This window comes from Atta cephalotes (genome assembly GCF_000143395.1).
Source record: "Atta cephalotes unplaced genomic scaffold scaffold00070, whole genome shotgun sequence".
In the NCBI taxonomy this organism is placed as follows: Eukaryota; Metazoa; Arthropoda; class Insecta; order Hymenoptera; family Formicidae; genus Atta; species Atta cephalotes.
Window position 1 is genome coordinate 1,259,467 of NW_012130134.1, and position 13,314 is coordinate 1,272,780.

The 13,314-nt window shown below is 30.5% G+C and overlaps 1 protein-coding gene across 1 annotated transcript; it reads left to right on the plus strand.

Annotated features, from left to right (window-relative positions):
* Positions 1–7,863: 7,863 nt before the first annotated feature.
* LOC105624025 (CDK5 regulatory subunit-associated protein 3) lies at positions 7,864–13,310 on the plus strand (the record flags this gene model as incomplete). Its single annotated transcript, XM_012205392.1, is given in 10 exon segments — positions 7,864–7,925; positions 9,617–9,644; positions 9,646–9,713; positions 9,715–9,763; positions 11,876–12,050; positions 12,146–12,384; positions 12,463–12,736; positions 12,944–13,068; positions 13,142–13,192; positions 13,194–13,310. Coding segments are annotated over 10 exon segments (1,188 nt in total), but the record flags the coding sequence as incomplete, so codon positions are not given.
* Positions 13,311–13,314: the final 4 nt, after the last annotated feature.

The following is a 13,314-nucleotide window of genomic DNA, read 5'->3' on the forward strand; positions in this document are numbered from 1 at the left end:
GCCGGAATCAGACTATGCATTGAAGATTGAGATAGAAGATTGAAATTTGATCAAAACAATAGGAGCTAAAATTCCTTTGTTCTCAATGGTCAAATTTTAATCTTCAATCTTCAATCTCAATCTTTAATTCATGGTCTGATTCCGACTTTAGAGAAGGCTCTAGACTCTCTACTACGTACAGCGTAGAATCATGATGGAAGCTTTGATTAATAAAGTGATGAAATTATTTTAGATGTATCAAAATTATAAATAAGCTTATATATCATTATAAAGGTTTCGAATTAAAAAAATATAAAAGATATAGATATAGATATTATGTGATAGGAAAGCGTCGAAAGACATTCTAACTTTATTATTAATCATATAATTTTAACGTCTTTTTTGCAGAAAAACATGACACTAAAACGTGATTAAAACATATTGTCAAAAAGGGCATTGAAATTTACCATACAGCAGTTTGATGGCAAGACATTTTATTGTAAAATAAAAGTATTGTTAAATAAATGTTATTACTGTTTCATATTATTACTATTTCCTAAAGTGTAAAACTAGTTTAAAACAGATCTATTTCTGTCAATATTTTATAATTTAACATAAATTCTACTTGTCAATATTATATAATTTAACGTAAATTCTACTTTGACAATTTCTAAAATCTAAATCATCGCGTTCACGATACTCAAAATGAGGATATAATATCATCGATGATTGTTTCTGCCATTTTACTTCAAAGTCAATGAAAATTTTGACAAGATTGACGCGACTCTCTTATGGCACACCAGCGCAATGTTAGTCATCGCGCGCGCCACGCGATATCCAATGACAGTACCTTTAGAATGAGAATATCTAATATAAAGCTATACACTCGTTGGATATCACGCGCGACGAACATCGCGCTAGTGTATTGGAGGCATTATAGGGATTATAGCTGATATAAGTAATATTATGAATACTTAGGATACTCCGCACAATAAAAGGAACAGGGAACAGAGAATAAGAATTTCTATCAGAAATTATGTATTGTGGAATACACAGTTCTTATTCTCTATTCCTTCTTATTCCTTGTTCCTTTTATTATGCGAAGCCCCTTACTTTAAGAAGTTAAGAACCAATTGAGCAAGTTGTATTCTGAAACTCATCGAAAAAAAAGTGTTGCAACCTTTTAGGCTCCGATTATACATGCACACGCACACACACAAGCATTTGCGGAATCCGCAAAAAGAAATAAATTTGCCCAAAAAACTGCGGAATGAAGCCACTAATCATGAACGTTTCTCCAATTCCGCATTGCGCCAATTCCATGCCATAAGAAAGATATAAAAATGGTGCGGAAATGATGCACAATAAATTGTTTCCTATACAAAACATTTCGATTTTTATAATTTGAAAATCATCGATATTATAGACCGGTACTATAAAACTTATATATTTTTATACTATAAAAACTTATGTATATAAAAATTATATAAAAACTTATATAATTTATGATGAAAAATTTCCTGTTATAGTATTGATAGATGACTTTTCGATCTTGCATATAGAAAGAGAAAGAAATAATCGCGGAGTAGTTCTTTTCTAATGGTGAATTGATTGGTCGCCGCGGCAAGCTGGGAAATGGCCGAGAGCAACGAAGACGTTCGAGAGTTGTGGCTTTACGATCAAGCTGATTGGTCCCCACCGCTCATTATAAAAGAGAGAAACAAATATGTCTGGAGTAGAGGTGTCCTTCAATGTTGTCTTCAGCTTCTCTCATAAATGCTCTGTCTATTTTATAAATCTATGATAATTCCATATTGAATACTGTTGATAGTCTATAGTAAATGAACTATAAAAACTTATACGAGGAGTTAAATAACAATCGAATTTCAAGTTGTTCAAACATGCGTGCGATTATAGCTCAGGATTAACGTGTTAAGTTATTACTCCATAGGGCTTAGGTTCAAATTCCGTCTATACTATACCATTATTTATTTTGTCTCTTGGGAGTTCGGGATCGTTTCGAATGATACTAGTGTACTCGAAATGTAGGATTCACACTATGTACGACATCGGATGTCGACGTCCGACATTCATCGTAAGGTCTAGTCTACAATCAGTTGGGACACGTTGTATGTCGTGCCGTAAGAAATTAACCAATCATGGTCGATTGTTTCTTTCCATGCGACAACCGATAACTGAATACGCCTGCGTTCGACATCCGATGCCGACATACGACGTAGAACAGGCCTAACAATATCAGATGTCATACGTAATGTGAATCCTATATTTCAAGTACGCTGGGTTCATTCGGAGCGATCCCGAGCAGCTCCTGAGAGATAAAACGAACAATACTTTTATATGCGTTTTTTTAAATATGTACATATATGTGTATAAATTTAATGTATAGCGTATTTCAAGCATGATGAATATATGATGTAAATATATTCATCAGATGAGAATAAAAAATTTTACTTTTTATATATTATATTATATTTACATCAAATTAGCAAGAAAACGATAGAGATTTAATTCGATAAATTCTTATACATTCATGAATCTTAATTACGAAAAGAAACTATAATGTGATAATGTGATAATGATAGCATTCCAATATATAAAATCCATATTCAAAACCATAAAGATAAAATAGTTTTCTTACTTTTTCTATCGGATTTTTTGATATTAAATACAACCTTAATGTTAATATTTTTGAATGAAACAAATCACACGCATGTAAGTAGATGTGCATAAAATTGTGAATGTTTCTGATCTACAGTTTGTAGCATGATTATACCAATTAGGGACCCGGACCGAAAGTTTTTTCCGGTTCGGTTCCGGTTTAATAAAATATCAAATAAATATTCCAGTTTCGGTTTTTTTACTGGTAAAAAAAACCGAAACCGAAAATATTGTAATTTTTTAACGGTTTTTTTCGATTTTATTTATTTGCTTTCTTCTATTTATTTTTTAAATTTATTAAGAAGGGAGAGAGGGAGGAGGAAGAGAGGAAAAGAAAAATCCAAATGTGCTCACACCCAAAAGAGTCTAATCGTCAACTGATCACGTAGAGAGGCGTCAACTGATCACGTAACTCCGAACAAAAATTATGTAAACATTATTTTAAGCACATTTCTCTCGGTTTTTTCTTACAACTTATTTTATTGTTATAATCACTTATTACATAAAGTCTACATATATATTTTTGAATTTTATGATTTAGAATAAATTCTTGCAATATGTTGGTAAGGAAAATCTAAATAAAAAAAATGCTATTATATAATATTATATAATATATATATATATAGTATCTTAAAAAAAATTTACATTAAGTATGTCTCGCGTTCATGCCATGACAATCTTGTATTACATGAGGTGTTGAAAGTATTTGCATTCCGGTTGTTAGGAGAGCTGGTAAACATTGGTGATTTGGAAGAACTCAGCAATCACGGAATGATAACTACAATACAACCTGGAAATAACACATAATAGAATGTATTGCAGTGATATTAATATAATATATTTGTTATATAGCTGCGAAATTTATAACTGTTGCATTATATCTATTTGTTATAGTAAAGTAACGGCAACATAATCTCAATGTAATCATGTAACACATATATATAACAGATGTTATGTCAAAGGTAGATAACTATTATATTATATATTAACATTTATAAGATCTATATTGTTGTTATATTCACATTATATAACATAATCATGTTAATACAGTCCTCGGACATCTTAAAATTGTATTGAAGATAGTCTTAAATGCAAGAATCAACTATGGATAGGAAATTCGTGGCGATTTTTTAGTAAAATTAAAGTGTTTTTCTAGTATTAAAATCAATTTATTTAAACCAAATATGCTCTATTATTTTCTATAATATTTTGCCATTTTTGGGGCAGAGCCATAATTCCATCGCGATAGAACTTCTGTGGTTTCTCATCGAAAAACTGCTTCGAGTGATTTTCACAGGCCTCTTTTGAAGCTAGCTTTACACCATTAAGAGAGTTCTGTAGAGACCTAAACAAATGATAGTCTGAGGGTGTTATGTCAGGACTATACTGTGGATGCATTAAAACTTCCCAGTCAAGCTCTCGCAATTTTTGCCGAGTCATCAAAGATGTGTGTGGTCGAGCGTTGTTGTGATGGAAGACGACACCTCTCCTATTGATTAATTCTGGCCGCTTCCTCTCAATTGCTTGTTGTAATCTCTGCAGTTGTTCACAGTAGAGTTCGGAATTAATTGTTTGATTGGACGATAACAGCTCATAGTGAACGATTCCCTTCCAGTCCCACCACACACACACACACACAATATCATCTTCTTCCTCGTCAATCCAGGTTTTGCGATTGCTTGTGCCTTCTCTTCTTTCTTTATCCACGATCTTTTTCTAGTTGGATTGTCATAGATGATCCATTCTTCATCACCAATTATCATTCTCTTCACAAATGGCTCAATTTCATTTCCGTTTCAATAGCGTATCACAAATGTTAATTCGGTCCATCATGTTCCTAACACTTAACTCGTGAGGAACCCAAACATCGAGCTTCTTTTTGTATCCTTCTTTGTGTAAATGATTTAAAACTGTTTTGTGTCGATGCCTAGTTCCCTGGCAATCTCTACAGTGCTCACATGCTTATCACGCTCGACCATTTATCATGATTTCATCGGACTTTTCAGTGATTGGTCGACCGGAGCGAGGTTCATCTTTCACATCGAAATTTCCAGCATGAAAGCGAGCGACCAATCATTTTCGTACTACTGATTTTGATAGAGTATCTTTACCATAAATAGCGCAAATTTTTTCACAAGCCTGTGCAGTATTCTTGCCTTTATCGTAGTGATACTGCAAAATGTAGCGAATTTTTTCCTTATTTATTTCCATTTTCAAAATAAAATAACTTTTGATCCACTTCACCGATTTCAATCTTTTTCGGCTCAAAGGTTAAAATGTCACTTTTTAAACGCACGTCTAGTGTTGCCGATGCGATTAGTAGTTACCGACTGCTGAGCATTTAATGCCATCTAGCGAGAAAAACGCCACGAACTTTTTTCCACATCCAATATGAATACCGGCCTGTTTCGCGTGAAATTGATACTAAATCTTTCCTCGTTTGACACACTTTATAATGACACTTCTTAAATTCTCTTTCTATAGAAAGAGAAATATAAAATGTTTTCATAAGGTTATAAGATTTCATAAGATTCAAGGGCTACAATTGTGAATGTTAAACATGAAACGGTATTCACAATCAGTTTTTATTTTAAAACTGTTTTAAATATAATCTTAGGATGTTAATACAGTCCTGCATTTAAGACTGTTTTAAGTACAGTTTTAAGATCGTCGTAAGTCAATCCGAGGACTGTATTAGCATCTTAAGACATTATTTAAGACGGTTTCAAAATAAGAACTATGAACACTGCCTCATGTTTCGCGTTTCACAATTGGTAACTCTTATTCTCTATTGACGACATGGAGCAAAAGAACGTGGTTTGGCCATATAGAATTTATAGTAATTGAAGGGGAATATGGATGTCGAGCTGTGAGTAAGACTGAGAGACAGAAGATGTATTTCTGTCCTCTTCTATTTTCTTTTGGCACATGCGCAGAAAGAAGAAAAGTTACTAAGAAAGACAGAAATATACAGCTTCTGTCTCTCAGTCTTGCGCACATTTTCCACTCATTGGTTGGATAGGTTATTTCTCTTTCATTATTATTAGTTATATAGCGGAGAGCATAGACTCTTGCATAACGCATAACACATGAGGCATAAGAAATTGAACCAACTAGAATTCTTTATTTAATGGAAAGGAAAGACACGGAGGACTTCGACATTTTCTTATGCATTACATGTTTAAGCCTCGTCTGCAATATAATCGCACAGGTTGTGTCGCATGTCGCGAGTAATAGCATCGCAGGAAAATTTGTCGCATATCGCAAGAGTGTCGCTAAATGAGCGTTTACAATAGTCACAACGATTGTTTGCATGCAATTCGTCAATAAATTCTAAACGTCAACTTGCTGTGTTGTGATTGGCTGAGATTATACGACATGCCTGTGATATTTCATACAACATACGACACAGCTTATGTGAATATTTGTAGATGAAGCTTTGTAGATGAGGCTTTATGCGTTATGCAAGAAATTATATATCTGTGCTCCCCGCTTATGAATTTGGCCGAACTGCACACGCGATGGTGATAACTTATTGCAAAAATTCCATAAGTGTTATTATACATAAAACGACGTAAGTTTGCATAAGTATAGCTTAAGGCCATTGGATCATTCAGTATAAAGATATCATATTAATTTATATATTATAAGGTGCTAGCCCAGCGGTCTTATGCTTATATACAGCTCATATGTCATTTTATGTTTTATGTATTATTGTTCTAATAAGTATATGTAAATAAGATTACATAAGATTACAACTATAATATAACTCATTATATAACATTGGAATTATTTATATTATAGCATATAACATTTCAGCATTTTATGTAACTATTCTGTATCTTTTCTGTAATTAATGCAACAGTTATATAACGTTTATTACATTGTTATTACACGTTTATTGTATATAATTATAATTTGCAATCAGTGGGAAATTACAATTAACATGTATGTTACATGTAATCAACATGTTATATTACTTGTTACATTCCATTTTATTACAGCAATATAACAGTTATATAACTGCGTTTACTAAAAAGGAGCGAGCAAAATAAAAATTAAGAACAAGAATAAAGATAAAAAATTGAGAATCAAAAAAAGAACCGAAAAAAAAGGTAAAATTTTACCAATTCGGTTATGATTTTAGTATCGTAAATTTTACTTTAAATTTGGGTATATTATAATTTCGGTTTCAGTTCACTGAAAAAAAGGGTTTCAAAACGGTTTTCGATTTCGATTTCGGTTTGGTCCGGATACGAAGTATTGATTTTATTATCTGCAATCTTGAAAAGTGAATGTGTGTACTCTTAGAAAATTGGATCTTGCTATATAGCAAGATTTACATCCACTTTCTTAGAGGGCAACAGTGCGCAGCAGCATTTAAAGTCACTAAATTATAAAGTACCGCAATTGATTTCAGAAATGTCGCATAAAAATGGTCGAAGTGCACATAGTACACGATTTGAAGTACACATTGAGTCAATTGGATGCAGTTAACCTAACTTAATCGTACATTTTCGAAACATTTTCAAGCATCAATCTCGAGATTGAAGGCGCAAATTCATCATCATTATATTGATATTAACACAATAAAAATCTCTTCAAGATTTCTTTTCCAGTTTATCATCAGTATCGTGTTGTTAAAGTTAATAATACCAAGTTGTTGTGTATCTAAGTGCAAAAATAGTACTGTAAAAGATTACAGGTTATTTGGCATGCCAAAAGACGAACGAAGAAGAATGAGCCGAATTAATAGGAAGAATTGAATTATTAGAAAGGGCTGATATTTGTGAAATATAACAAAAGTTAAGCAAAATCGCTGATTGTAGATCCACGATTGTAGTCAGCTACTTTTAAAAAATAATCCGGACCAAGGATCACGTTTGCCTCGGCCGAATAATCTTTTAAAAATGCTCAAGCTCATGCGATCACACGTGTGATGTGTATTTTTGTATTCCTCAACAGTTCTGAACTATATTTACACGTATCCTTTGTGCACTTTTATGCACAAAATTTCTACGATAAATAAATCCGTATTAAACTAAAGAACACATAAATTGATTGACATTCGTACATATTCTTTTGTTCATAAATAAACTAATTACAACTAAAAAACATTAATTTACATACTTGACAGTTTCATTTTCCCAAATAAAGCACGTAATACAAATGCATAAATTCGAAATGACTGCATTTCGTGTGAAAATGGATGCAAGTTTGCAGTACTTTATAGATCTAGTGACTTTAGCAGCATTTTGCGGTTACAGGTTTTGAGCCATCATGTCCTCTCAGGTTTTTCTCTCTGCTTGAAATAAGAATGGACTATGAATACTGCTAATTATTATCTCGATTTTCGGAGTACATTTTTTTTCTTGTGAAATCGTATTTTTACGCGAAAACGCATCGAATGAGTATTTTTATCAAAATTTGAGATGGAGATGGATATATTTTCTCAATTATACATTTAAATGCCTTTATTAAATATTGTATATAATGTACTTCATCAATTTCTATTTGATAGCATTTGTTTTAGCGTTTGTAGACTCAGACATTATAACAGTAAATGCCTTTGGCATTGCAAATCGGAGGCATTCGTTTGCTCTTTTATTTTGAAAATCGTTCGGCAATTCGCATCTTTCTGCTACATGTCATCTCATCTGCATTCGGGATTAACATTTCTAGAGTCAATCGAGTTGTTTGATCCATTCCGGATTCAAAGACTTACAGAGCTAATACAGATTTTTGCACTTAAATTAAATTTATATGTATAATTTATGAATATTTATGATATTTGTATATTTATGTATACAAGATGTATATTTATGATATAGATGTATATTTATGATAATACATCCAACTGATTTGTTAACACATACATTCATTTCTTTTAATATTTATATTTTATAAATAGTATATTTGAACTGTTATAATGTCTGAGTATACAAACGCTAAAACAAATGCTATCAAATAGAAATTGATGGAGTACATTATATACAATATTTAACGAGGAAAGTAAGTTTTCTTTTCCTCTTTATGAATTTGAAATTACGTATTTGAAAACAAAGAATTTAGTTAATTTTTAGATCAAAACTTATGTTGCTGAAATTTATTTTCAATGTAATATTTTCTTTTAAGAAAACACACCTTGCGTATGAATGTAGCGTCTGCTACATTCATGTGTATATGATCTATTTTTAGTATAATTTTTAGTATATAATTTATTTAGTATATTAATTTTTAGTATATAAGATTATTATCAGTTTTTAGTAAAGCGAAAGATATTTTCAATTAATAGAGTATTTCTATTTATTTCATAAAATTAAACAATTTCATTTTATAATCTAACCTTAAAGGACAGCTCTGTATCGTTCGGAATTAATTCTTGGCACCGGATTGCTCGAAGATCACGTGATCAAGCTCGTCATCTGCTAGCTCGCATCTCAGATTTACATTGTTGAACGCTCCTTTTACCTCTATTGACTTAAATTTTGATTCCACGCCGAATTACATTAGCACGATTTCTTGTTGAGATTCGCTTGAATTTTACAATATGCAGGTAAGTGATCAAACATGCATTATTTTCACATTAACGATATCAATTTTGAATATAGACATAAAAGTATACGTACATACGTATGTACTCGATTTATAATAATTCTTTACAAAAATTTACACAGCTTGGAAGATATGTCCTTGACATATGTTATTAATAATCCTGAGTAACTTTGCCTTAACAATTATGTGGTTATCTCTTATAATTGTGCTGATATTTTGAGTTAAAATATAATTTTGGTAAATTTTATAGAATAAATTTGGATAATTATACAGTTTACCATTAAACACCTTAAAAATCAATAGTTAGACTTATTTGACGCTTTTTTTTTGCATGAAATGAAAGAATCTGGTAAAAAAAAGAGTCGCTCTGCCCCGTGAACCAAGATATTAAGGTTGACTATAGGGTTAGGAAATCTGTCACTGCCACAAAATACTGCAAATACGATGCAAGCATGCATTGTATTATATAATATGATTGTACATGGGTTTCGACTTTCCATGCGACTTCCATTCCATTTCCCTGCTTAAGGGACGCACGACTTTTATAATTGTATTGTTGCACAAGTTTTGAGTTTTCATAAAAATCGAAATCCATGTGCAACAATACAATTATAGACCTAGTTAAGAGTATAGAATTCGCCTCTATGACAGATTTCCTAACTTTAAATATTCATCAACTTTAGTGCTTAATATCTCGATTCGCGGGGCAGAGCCACACTTATTTCTGTCAGATTCTTTCGTTTTTTAAAAAGATGCATCAAATAAGCTGAATTTTATTGATTTTTGCTCAGTAGTAAACTGTATAATTATCTGACTTTGATTTTGATCTTGATACATATATTGTCGGACTTGATACATATATTGACATATATTGTCGGAAAGTTCGTGCCGATGTGAAGGAAAATTGAAACGCAGAAGATTTAAATTTTAGTTACATTTATTAAATTATATAGGTTAATCGGCATGAACTTTCCGGACAATATTTTATATATTGAGATTATTAAGATTCTTTAATAAATCGAGTTACCATAGAAATGTCTAATTTTTTTATATAATTAGGTTGAAGTAAGTAATTGACGTGTGCAAATTTCTACTGTAGTTTAACGATGAAATAAAAAAAATGTTGAAAATGTAACTTCACATATTTAGTGACATAAGATTCGCAGATGCTTCTTTGCACACAAATTTTATCATAGACTTTTTTCAAAAACGAGATCACAATAGTTAAAGAATTATGATTTTAATGGCCACAAAAAAATAATAGGTCAACGGCCATTCTGAAAAGATATGTACGTGCATAAATTTGCATTATAAATTTAATTTCGAAAAGTAATTTTATTTTTGTTCGAAGCTTGATTTACTATTGTGTGTTTCTATCCTACTTCATTATTGAAAATATACATGTAGTTTTAATATCATCCAAATTATACAGATATTTGTAATTTTGGGCCCTTATGAAGCATCTTCAATTTTCGGCATTTTACTAAAGAAAAAAATCACTTTAAATCTTTGTCTTACTAAATAAATGAGTCTGCAATATACTAAAAATAATAGATATTAAGAAATAATAGATATTAAAAAGATTAGACAGAACTTAGATTAGAATCCCTTAAAAAACACAAATTTTCTTATTCTATAATATAATTTAAACTATAGCAGAGGATAGATTGTGATTGAACATTTATACCTACCTATTTCATACCTTATATAAGGATCTAATTAATCTTTTTGGTTTCTTTCATTTTTAATATATTGTAGATTCATTCATTTAATAATGCAAATGTTTAATTTATAAAATTTAATGCATGGGTATGTAACTACACTCTACATGCTTCTATTGAAAAAAATGTCACAAAGTTATATAATGAGAAATCATGTAATTAAGATAAGTAAATCACAGATTATTCCAAATCAATACGTTATTTTTTAAAATTACAATTTGAAAAATCACAATATTAAAAATAATTCATCTATTATGTGATTTCATAGTTATCGAATTTAAAAAAACTGAATGATAGAAATAGAAGAAAAAATATATTATGTGATTTTTCAAATTATGTAATTAAAAAAAAATCACGTACGATTTGAAACAATTTGTTAATTTACTTGTTTTTAATTACATAACGTGTCATTGTAAACTTTATAACATGATTTTTTTTCAATAGGGATTTTACATTGGTCTACAACTTTCACATAAATCGAAAATTAATTAAATATCTCAAAACCTATGACAAACTGTTACTTAATTGTTAAAGCAAAGTTGCTCGAGATCATTTGGACAACATATGTCAAAAGCTTGGGATCGTCTGAGTTCGTTCTCCATGATTAAAATCCTTTACTGAAATTACACACTTTAACTGTAAATTTTTCAAAAATTAAATAATAAGAGATCACTACTTAATTGTTAAGACAAAGTTATTCTGGATCATGACTTTGACAACATATATTAAAATGGTCATCTGAGCTTGTATAAGCTTTGTGTAAATTTTTATAAAGAATTATCCTCAATTTTATGATACAATTGAGAATAAACATTTTTTTTGGATTTCATCGATATGTGTATTTTTATATTATTTTTAACATTTGATATTGTTTTCTTTTTTATTATTGAATTTTATTTAATCAAATTTTCATACAAATAATTATTTCGATAATTATTTAGGAACAGAATATCCCAATCGACATTAATGCTCGAAAGTTATTGGATTGGCTGATTAATCGGAGGCACTGCAAGAAGAATTGGCACATGAATATTTTGCCCATTAGACAGAAAATTAATAATGCGATACAAAATATGCCTGCTCATGATGGCATTGCCTCATTATTGTCCGGTGCCTGTAAGCTATGAATCATTATAACTCCATCTCATGATTTTACAAATATATAGTTGCAGACTTCTGATTATTATGTTTTTTTATTTTGTCTTTTTTAGATATAAATTATTTTTCCTGTGTAAAAATTGTGAAAATTTTGAAGGAAACGGAAGCTGATACAAAAAATTTATTCGGGCATTATGGCTCACAAAGGATGAAAGATTGGCAGGAGATTTTGAGATTGTACGAAAAAGAAAACATATACCTTGCCGAAGTCGCGCAAATGCTTATGAGAAATGTTAATTATGAGGTTCCGAGTATTAAAAAGCAGATACAGAAGTTAGAACAATTGTTAGCTGTAAATTGATTTATATATTGTGTAATGTTATCTTTACTTATTAGCATATAATAAATGTATATAAAACTGTATTGTCAGGAATTGGAAAAGAAAGAATCAGAATATAAAAAATCGGAAAATATTGCACATATGGAATACAACATGATGTGCAAACAATTAGGTGTAACTGGTTATAATACGGTTAGACGAGAGTTATTAGATAAGGTGAAAGAATTGCCAGAAATTTATCAAAAAATAGCGGAGAAAACAAAGTGCTTGGACAAGGTTGTAGAGTTTTATAGTGCATTTGTTGAATTCACTTTTGACCAGCAATATGATAGTGATTGTGTATCGATGATTAAATATGTTATTGGTATGTGTGCATAATAATAATTTCAAGAATTTATTATTATACTCAAATAAGAAGTACGTATGATATTGGATTGTCCGGAAAGTTCGTGCCGATGTTGAAGAAAAATTGAAACGCAGAAAATTTAAATTTTAGTATACATTTATTAATATAGGTTAATCGGCACGAACTTTCCGGATAACCCAATATATATATTTTTTTTTTTTTTAGAAAAGGGAAATACAACAATGTTTGAATATACATATGGAGAAATACCAGCATCAATAATTGAGCCGCCATTGAATATTAAAATGGATGAAGATGAAAGTAATAAGCAGTCTAGTGTAGATGCTAATGTATTACGATTTTTTGTGATATTTATAACAAAAGTAGAGATTGTTATTATTCTTAACAGAGTATTCTTAACAGATCATTGATTTCGGTAATTTGAATTTGAATGGAGAAATTGATTTTGGTGAAAAAAGTTGATTTGGACACAGGAGGCGATATTGATTGGGGAGAAGAAGGTGCAGAACAATCTATCATGGAAATTGATTATAATATCTCTTTGGAGGAATCGGGTATAGTTGTGGAAACAGTAG